Genomic DNA, 9,232 nt, shown 5'->3' with positions numbered 1-9,232 from the left:
ATATAGTTTTTTTGAAAGGGGAATAACATATAGATGTCACAATGTAAGAACGAGACACTGCCCTCTTGGTTCCTCTATTTCCTGATCTGTTTAAAAAACAAAAAGTGGTTTTAAATGGACTTCAACCTGGACACTCTCTGGGTTAATGGATACATTTAAAAAGGGTGCTTAAATTAACAATGTTTTACTTCATAAACTTTCACTGTTAGACATATGGGCATCGTTCACAAATAGCAATGCTGTGCAATGACCGCGTAGTATATTTCCCTATTATGTTGGCTTTTTTTAAGTGTTTTAGAGAAATAATACAAACTTGTGTACATATTTCTCAAGTAATCTATAGCTGAGCTAATGCAACTATTTCAAAAGCGAGGCAAAACAGATTGGAAATTAATTAGGGGTACAATTTACTCAAAAATACTTAAGCAACGTTTTAGATCTGCAATCTTGGCCCGTTTTCCTAGGTGAAACCCTCTCTAGTATTGCTCTCTTAGTGTGCCTTATATTTATTTGAAGTGAAGAAAAAAAGAGAAAACCATTGAAACCATGAAAACATATAACCTTCTAAAGAAGAAACTGAATCATCGCTCTCATATATATTTTTCAGATCTCTCATATCTTCTGGAAATATCTTAGAATGTTGAATCAATATGCAGAAAGATAAAAGGCCATTTCTCTGAAGGGGTAAGATTAAATATGCCACTATAGTACCTAAAGCAAATGTAGCTAGAGTACTGAGTTTGGGATTTTTCTGTGTGCACCCCCCAACCCCTGCCTTCTCCCACCCTAAGAATGTCAAGAATTTGAACTCCCTGTTCTTAAGGTGAAAGGGCATTAATTAGCTCAGATCTGTTCATGAAGAAGCAAGGTGGCGAGTCCTGAGACACTGGAACCGTACCCCAAAATCTCCCAAGTGTAAGATCGCAAGAGATGATGATTTCCTGGGGTGCCTCGAAGGTAACTGAAAACAATACCGGAATTGTAGATCATTAATTAGGACCCAGTAAGATCTCCATTTGCGTCTCAGTGATTCTCGACTCCTTTATTTCAACATTTAGCTTTAGGTTTAAAATATTTGCTAAGAAAGCAGAGAGGTGATTAACAGAGATTTTTAAATGTGTGCCATAGTTACACATTCGGTCAACAGAGGAAAAGGAAACTATACAGCATAAGTTACAAAATGGTTATTTCGTGTTTCGCGAACATTCCAATAAACTCTCCACGGTGGTGGTGTTCAATTCGACAGTAGAAAAGCAACAGAAATGAACTCAAGAGCCAGCCCAGCTCCTTCACATCTTGCAGAGAACCGCGAGGAAGCCCTCAGCCGCAGTCCGCCCGGGAGTCTCAGCGGCGACCTCTTCCCATCTCTCCCGCGGGAGGACTGTCTGCTCGAGGTGCCGAGGCGAGGGGGCTGCGGCCCACTAAGGGACCACCGAAGTTTACTCCCGCCCCAGGAGAAAGGCCTCTGGGCTGCACGGCGGGCTCCGAAGAGGCCCCGGTTCCCAGAGGAATGAGTGTGGATGACCTGGGGTTTGCATGATCCCCTAGTGAGGAACTTCACAGGTTTGGATGTTGTTTCTTTTTAAACTCCTTTCTCTTAAATTACCTAGAGCTACCAGGTTTTAGAAGAGCGTGGCCACCACTTTGATACGATGTTATTGGGTTGTTTTAAAATATTTTCACTTTATTATTATTTTATATTATTATTCCAACAGATTAGATTAAAGGCAGTGATCACTAACACAGAATACAACAGAGCTAACAGTCAGCCAGGCTGCTCCCGGGACCAGGTCTGTCGGGCCTAAGGCGTGGACATGCAGGTCGGTAGCTCGTACACTGCTAGCTACCCGCGTAGCTCAGGCTGCGGGGGGAGTGAGTGAGACGACAGATGCGGCTGTACCCTTAGAAGCTATTTAATAAATATCATCAAAAAACAAAAGGGAAAGAAGCCCTCCGGAGCACAATCACCTTAGGTCAACTGAATGTCATCTAGTTTATTCAACCAAAAATGGAGAGAGAAGGAAAATATTAAACAAACAAAAAAAAAAAGCAGATCTTAACACTAGCAGTAAATAAATTTGTACAACGATTCAGTCTGTATAATATGATGAAATAAATCTACATCTTTTCTTATTTTGGTGCTTTGAATTATACATACAAACAACAATTACAGGGACTTGATCACGCAGCATGTAGGCCTGGGAAAAGGCTATCTGAAACCCTCGATGGCAAAAAGTGAGCGTTAACACGGATTGCCCAGACTGATACAACTTCCTAAGCAGAGGCCCACAGCTTTGAACAAATGATTCGCCTACGACTTTTTTTGTTCTTTTTTGTTTTTTTTTTGTTTTTTTTTTAATGCATCAAACACCTGTGGCCAGTGAAAGGAAACAAAACTGGCAGTTTGTCCATTGGGACATCAGACCTAGTTTCTTCTTAATTTCCACACTTGATATCCCCCCATCTTCCTTAAAATGCTTGGCGTCCTTCATGCCTTCCTCACAGCTACCCAGATGCAATAAAGTCTTCTTCAAATGTACAGTATTTCTTACATTATAAGTTATATGCAATGTTCAGCATTTTTTTTTCACAGCACTAGAGAGACCCTGTTAAATAGGGAATATGAGTCTGAATGGCTTATTCACAAATGGGATCCAGATTTGGTGATTGGGAACGCAGACACCACAGTGAGCTCCTCAGCAAAAGTAGCAAACATTTTGCCTTCTGCCTTCAAAAAAACAGATATCCATCGGTTCTCGATTTCATGATATGCTCCTGCAAAAATGCACGTAGAAGGGGCTGGAGGGACTCTCGCCTGGAGACCTTTATGCATTGAGCAGAGACTCTAACCCATGGCAGTGACCATACTGGAAGGGTGGTGAGGTCCGAAGGAGAGGCTGGACGGCGGGTGCATCGGCGTTGGAGTGGTCAGCATGTGGCTGGAGTGGCTGAAAGGCGAAATGTGGCTGAGGGAGGACATGTGTCTGGAGAGGGCGGCTGGGTTGAAGGAGCTGCTCTTGGGGAAGTCCTCCAGCGTGTCATGTACCTTTTTGCACTTTTTGGATTTGCTAGACATTTTTCGGTTCCTGGTCTGGATGCCTTCCTTCTTCATAGTCAGGGGTCTGTTAATCTAAACAAAGATCAATTTTTTTTTTTTTTTTACTTTGTTGCTGGCTCTGAAATGGTGCAGACTTTCACACCCCAACACAGGTTCCTCTGACCGCCCCAGCTCAGGGATCTCTTTCCGGGGGCCCCTTCCTCCCACCTCTTCCTGCCTCCTTCCCGGGGACGCAGAGTTCTGCAGGCCAGGTCTGCAGTGTAGTTCTGACTGTCAGCCTCCATTAGTTTCAGAAACCAAGAGACCATAGGAAAGGTGCTCCACCCAAGCAAGGTTATTATGTTCATCCACATCAGTCATTTGGGGGGCAATTTGCCTGAGGGAACTCTGTGTTCCCAAGGACCATATTCTAGAGACCCATCCAATATGATTGTATTTCCCTAAAATATAACAACTTGTCTTACTTCATTAGACTTTCCTTAGACTATTTCATGAGAATGGAAGCAATGGAGGAATCTTCAAGGGGGAAATAACATTTTGTCTACGGGTCTGAAATCCGTGTCAGGACTAAAAAGCACTGCCAAGGCAACCATTTGGAAGTGTTCAAGCCCATCTGCCTCGGGAAACTAGGACTGTGCCCTGATTTAAATAAATTTTGGCTGCCTCTCTTCCACCTGGCCTTTTCGCAAGGAGAGGTGCTGTCAAATCTTCCCCAGGAATGTGTATGTTCTGGCGTCATGTTTTAATACGTGTTTTTCCAAAAAGTCATCTCTTGCCCATGTCACAGCAACTGCAATAATTGAAAATTGCAATTTTTACCTAGCTCCGACTCTCCGCTTCTAACTAGACAAACAGCTAAACTACCAACCAACAAGTATTTAATAACCACTTAGGGGATGCAAAGTACTGTGCTAGCATATACATGCTTTCATCCTAAAACTCAAAGACCAGGAATGAACTAAAGACATAGAGTCAAGCGACTACTCAAAAGATCACCAGTCTTCAGCCTCCGAAACAGCATACCACCTCTCTCTTCTCCATAAGACTCATTTGTTTTCTTTTTAAAATACATTTGCTTTGGGGGGCGGGGGGAATCAAGAGAGGGGACATTACAAAGCTACAGAGTCCACTCTCCACGAGGAGTCAGAATCAGATTAACTGCAATAGCAGTCATCTGTCCCGCGTAGCAAACCACACCTGGCCACGTTTCCAAGGAAATGTGGCAAAGCAACTCAAGGAGGGGATGTCAGGGTCTCGGTCATTCCTGACTCCTTGGGGAAAAACATCCTCAAGGGTGGGGGAAAAAAGTAGAAGATTCTCATGGTTCCAGGATCTACCTGTTTGCTCCAAAAGTGAGCAAACGGCAATTAAGGAAGAAAGAATTCAAACAGCCAAGAGGGCAGGCTGCCGACCACGCTCTGGGAGCAGCAAACACAGAGCTTCCTGGAGCTGAGCTGGGAGAGGCCGCCGTCAGGGAGGGTGGTAAGGAACCTCACACTGCAGCTGAGACCTGCTTCCCCCTTGTGCCAGGAAGGAAGCATGAGTGATGGCAGAAGAGCTAAAAGGTTGTTGCCAAAAGAACATCTCTGGGTTCCTTCTTCAGAATTATAATCAAGGTAAAGATGCTGCCTACAGAGGTGATAGGAATCTACTGTCACATCAAATCTTCCCCCAGATAATGTCTAGACACACAGCTCTTTACCCGGATATCTAGATACACATAGCCAGATATCTAAATATAATATCTAGTTACACAGATAGCCACACAAACCCAGATAACTAGTCCCAACACCACCTAGATTCACTGATACTGAGATAGGTAGTTATCTAAACACCCAGATAAGCAAAAGGAACTAACTTATGGCATACACATAAAGGTATCTCCATGGGCAGAACAAAACACAACACGAAGAGAATATTAATAGATTATTATCTCTTATTGTTAAATACACACAAATAGCCTCCTTTTGTGAATTCTTACTAAATCAGACAAGGCAGAAAAACCGCTCTTGCTGATGGGCAAGTTTCTCAGGAGTCAGGTGCTAATTAAGACTAGGGGAAGAATGAGCGGTAAAGAGGTGCCCAGACTTTTCTTTGACTTGAAGAGAACTTCATATTCTTCAGAAACATTTTTCTTAGATTAGACACAACTGACATATCTCATCATGGCTAAGGAGTCAAAGAAATGTATAACTGGTTCATTTCCCATAATTCTCATTCTTCTATGGAAATAGGAAAGAAATAAACACACAATTCATTGCTTTGAATTGACCTTGGGTACATTCTAAAACGAGAAAGCACTAAGTTTCCACTGGTCTCTATCAGTCCCCATGCCTCCCAGAAAAGCCTCTGCTGCTCTGAAATAGGTCCTGCCTCTTCCACCTCACCAACGTGTTCCCTTGCACAAGGTACTTGCTTCTCTGAGTCATAATTTCTTCAAAGTAAACCGGAAATAAAAATAATTTCTGCCCTGTCTACCTCATGGGACTACTTGAGGCTCCATTATAATCAAGTAACGTAAAAGTTCTTTGAAAACCATAAATTACAGGCCAAAAATAATTTTATAGGCTGTGTCGATGACTGGGTAGCTCATCAACTCTAATGCTCCAAATCTTCCAGATTTTAATCACAAATCCGTTTATCTCCAGTGCCGTGAGCAAGTAAATTCCCCCAAGTGAAAACGGAAATTGGGCTTCAATGCTGATAAACGTACAGACACAGTTCGGGCATCTGAGAGAGAAGAACTGACTGTAGGAAGACCCTAGTTCCATCAGAGCTGGCCCTGCCCGGGCACCGTGTCAAGAGGGGTGACACTGAAGGCAGGGAGGTGAGTTTTGCAGGTTCCCTGGGAATCTCAGCAACTTTTTCCCAAAAGGTGAAAAGGGACAGGGTGCTGGGGTCACCCTGAGAAATTCTCCTGTGACTCAAAATATTTAACCAGAAACGCTTCCTCCCCAATTCCCAGGTATTCCTGGGTAAGAAGAGGTGACTGCCAGAATGCCCTGAGCAAAAAGCTCTGCCTTTTCCCCGTTCAGCCCCAGACTTTGCCAAAGTCAGATTGGCCAAGAGATTTTAGGAAAATCAGACAGAGCCAAAGAAGAGAGTGAGAGCGAGAGGGAAATGGCAAATCTGTCATTGGGACTAAGGCGAACTTCAGGCCTCACTGGGTCTTGGCCTGTCAGCCAAGGAGGAAAAAATTCTGGGGGGAGGAAACATTTTTTTAAGGTAAAGATATTGCAACATGGGAGGTCCCCAAATTAAAAGGTTAGAAATGACAAAGCTAAGCCCAGGTGACTGACTGGCAATCATCATTCTGCTAATACGATATACAGGAATAAGACAGTTTCTTTTCCCGGGTATGGGTGAGCTTGCTGGGATTCTTTCCTCAGTTCTCTGCTGATTAGGACAAAGCCAGAAGATGAAATCTCTCAGACATTTCATCTCATGTCTTCTATACAGAGAACCCATTTAAAATTCGCAGCACAGGGTAAGCCAAGACTCCTGCCCCTCAGTAACTGAATCTCGGTCCTGTTTGCTTCAATAATTTGTGTGCCATGTACTACAATTCTAGTTACTTTTCTCTTTCACTCTCTTTCTCTCTTTTTGCCAGAAGTATAAACCATGGGGAAACATTAAAATATAAATAGTGACTTGTTTTTGTTTCCCAAGGGGCAGATTTTTCTCCCCTTAAAAACCCAGACCCTAATCGGCCGCCCATGTGGAACTGTTGCATCGCGCAGTGTTTTCTGCTGTTCTCTGCACCGACTAAGGGGGCTGGGTTGTCCTGTCTCTAAACCCTTCGCTCTCAGCCAGGCTACACTGTACAGGGCAGTTCCCTACGCTGGGTCCTGCTGCACTGATTATCTGAGGCCCGTTGTTTGCCCAAAGAACAGCAATGCAGATCGAGAAGGGGGACCTGGGAAGGGTGACACGCCGCACACTGGGCATCGTCAGCAAGGGAGGCTGCTGTGGCTGACCCCCGCCCCCCCCACCCCCACCCCCGTGACACTTACATTGTGCAGCTTGTAGTAAAGCCCGCAGGCGTTGCAGACAGGGTCCCCATTGGCATTCCTTCTCCAGAGGGTGGTAGTGGTGGTTTGACAGTTTGCACAGGACGTTCCTGCCCTTCTTGCTGCCGACTGGGGAGTGAGGAGAGGGGAGAGGGGAGGGGGGGAAATCAAAACAAATGTTAAATGTGTTTTCAGAACTACAGAGACAGACTTAAAAAAATTATCATTGAAATCAAAACTAGCAAGTGGCCCACATGAAAGTAAGGAAGATCCCCAAAAGCAGCCTCAAGAAGAAAAATATAGCCGATCCACCGGCAGACGAGCGTGCCAGCCTGTAGCCAAGTGGTCAGAGAATCTAGCCCGCCCTGCTCCCGTGTAGAATTCGGGAGGCTCAGAAAACCAACACCACCTTCTGAGTCGATTTTCCCCCATCCCCATCCCACAAAGTCCGCCAGATTTTAGTTTTTATGGGTGTCCATTTTGAATTAACCAGACTAGTTTGGGTACCAGGCTTTCAGTAGCCTCGTTCGCCAGGCCCACAAGAGGTTTTTTTCAAGTGCAACTGCTCAGATGCCGCTTCTCCGGGAGGCTCCTGGCCATCACAATTACTCACAGCAAAGTAAGGCAGTCCTAAAGGCATCAAAAGCACTTCACAGGCCCCAAATGAAACAGTGCTGGCTTATAAAGAGAACAGAGTGCTAACAGAACGAGAATGTCTGTGCCTGGGTGAGGCTTGCATGCTTGGGGTGCATACTTTAGGGAGCACCCCGCAGGACAGCCGAAGTGAACAAGACCCCGGCAAATCTGCAGCAGTCCTAAATTCACACAGCCCACACTTTCAGACTTTGTCACTCACGGTGACAGCCATCCTCGTTCTCTTTAGGTGGCTTTTAGTTAATGAGACAAACTATAAAGAAGGCATTTTGGTCTTCGACAGGAACACAGCCCTCCTCCTGCTCTCATCTCATTCCACCTTCTGGAAATTAGGTATTTCCTATTTGCTGTTCACAGAGCACAATAGTTGCAGGTCAAATGTCATCCTCAACCTGAATTGTAATTATTCTATTGTGCCAATGCCTTCATTTCTTTTAAAAGGGAAATTTATCTTTCACTTTTTTGGACGCACATTTATAAGGGGACTATTCTCTATGTCCATACTGTTTAAAAAAAAATCTCAAAATCTTTTGAAAAAAGTGGAGTTAGGTCACTTCTCAACATTCACCTCTCACCTCCTCAGCCCTGCCCCCCACAACATAAAAAGAAAATTTGAACTACAAAATTATTCCTGCCCCTGAACTCAAAAATATTACCAAAGGCAAGAGGAAGAGAAAGAATCCAGCTAGCTTGATCAAAACAAATTCTGGCATGGTTATAAAAGAGTGGGACAGAAAGGACAGAAATTGTGGCGCACTTTTCCATCAACATTTTATCAAGCAAAAAGTTGGGTCAAAGATCTGAAGCTGCCAGGTATGGAAAACCCAGTAGCAATCCTGAGTGAACCGGATTGAATCCTTTCCTTCCAAAGGCGCTAAATTGTTTCACAGATACGTTCCTCTGGCTTACAAGTCTCTTTTTTTTGTAGTAGTAGTAGTAATAATTATTTTCTGCATTCTAAGGAACTGGAAATTAAAAATAGCCCTTATCTATCATAATCGAAAAGGTTCTACTTTTTGGCCGTCCGTTTTGAAAATAATTCAATACGGCCCAAGAGTGCTGCCTCTAACCCCACCTGCCTTTCTGAAATGTGATAATTTAACACTTAAATAACAGTTTCTTCTGTACTCTTGGGAAAATAATACATTAAATCGGTCCTTAATGATTTTGACAATTATGTTATTATGTGATTATTATTATCTTCCTGTGCTTTTTTTTTTTTCTTTAAAAAAAATACTCGGATATAGTCGACTAATATCTACTCAGCCACCGGATTTCCCAGCCCAGCCACTTGGAATGTATCACACAAGCACATCAGGCCAGCCGGTAAAATCAGAGCTCCAAATGGCGAGGCTCACGGTGCGTCCTCTGCAGTGTATTGACAGTTTCATAAATAGGAGCAGACTCAGAATAGGTCTCCGGTCTACAAACTTTATGCGAATTTATACAGAACCTCTCAAAGCCACGCTGTTTGATTCACTAGCAGGAGACCTGAGTACATTAGCAAAGC

General features: G+C 43.8%; 1 protein-coding gene across 3 annotated transcripts in view; it reads right to left on the bottom strand.

Annotated features, from left to right (window-relative positions):
- Window positions 1-1,971: 1,971 nt before the first annotated feature.
- The window catches only part of GATA3 (GATA binding protein 3), a 28,009-nt gene continuing 20,748 nt past the window's right edge, over window positions 1,972-9,232 (bottom strand). The window contains exons 5-6 of one of the 3 annotated variants that reach the window (XM_081156458.1): window positions 7,072-7,197; window positions 1,972-3,130 (exon numbers count right to left, since the gene is read on the bottom strand). In XM_081156458.1, the coding sequence (XP_081012584.1) occupies window positions 2,846-3,130; window positions 7,072-7,197 (411 nt within the window). In that variant the 3' untranslated portion in view covers window positions 1,972-2,845. The remainder of the gene's footprint in view (window positions 3,131-7,071; window positions 7,198-9,232) is intronic. The other 2 variants (XM_081156459.1, XM_081156460.1) reach the window with 2 other exon arrangements.

This window comes from Miniopterus schreibersii, assembly GCF_964146895.1.
Source record: "Miniopterus schreibersii genome assembly, chromosome: 1".
Lineage (NCBI taxonomy): Eukaryota > Metazoa > Chordata > Mammalia > Chiroptera > Miniopteridae > Miniopterus > Miniopterus schreibersii.
This window is presented reverse-complemented; position numbering and strand designations above follow the sequence as displayed.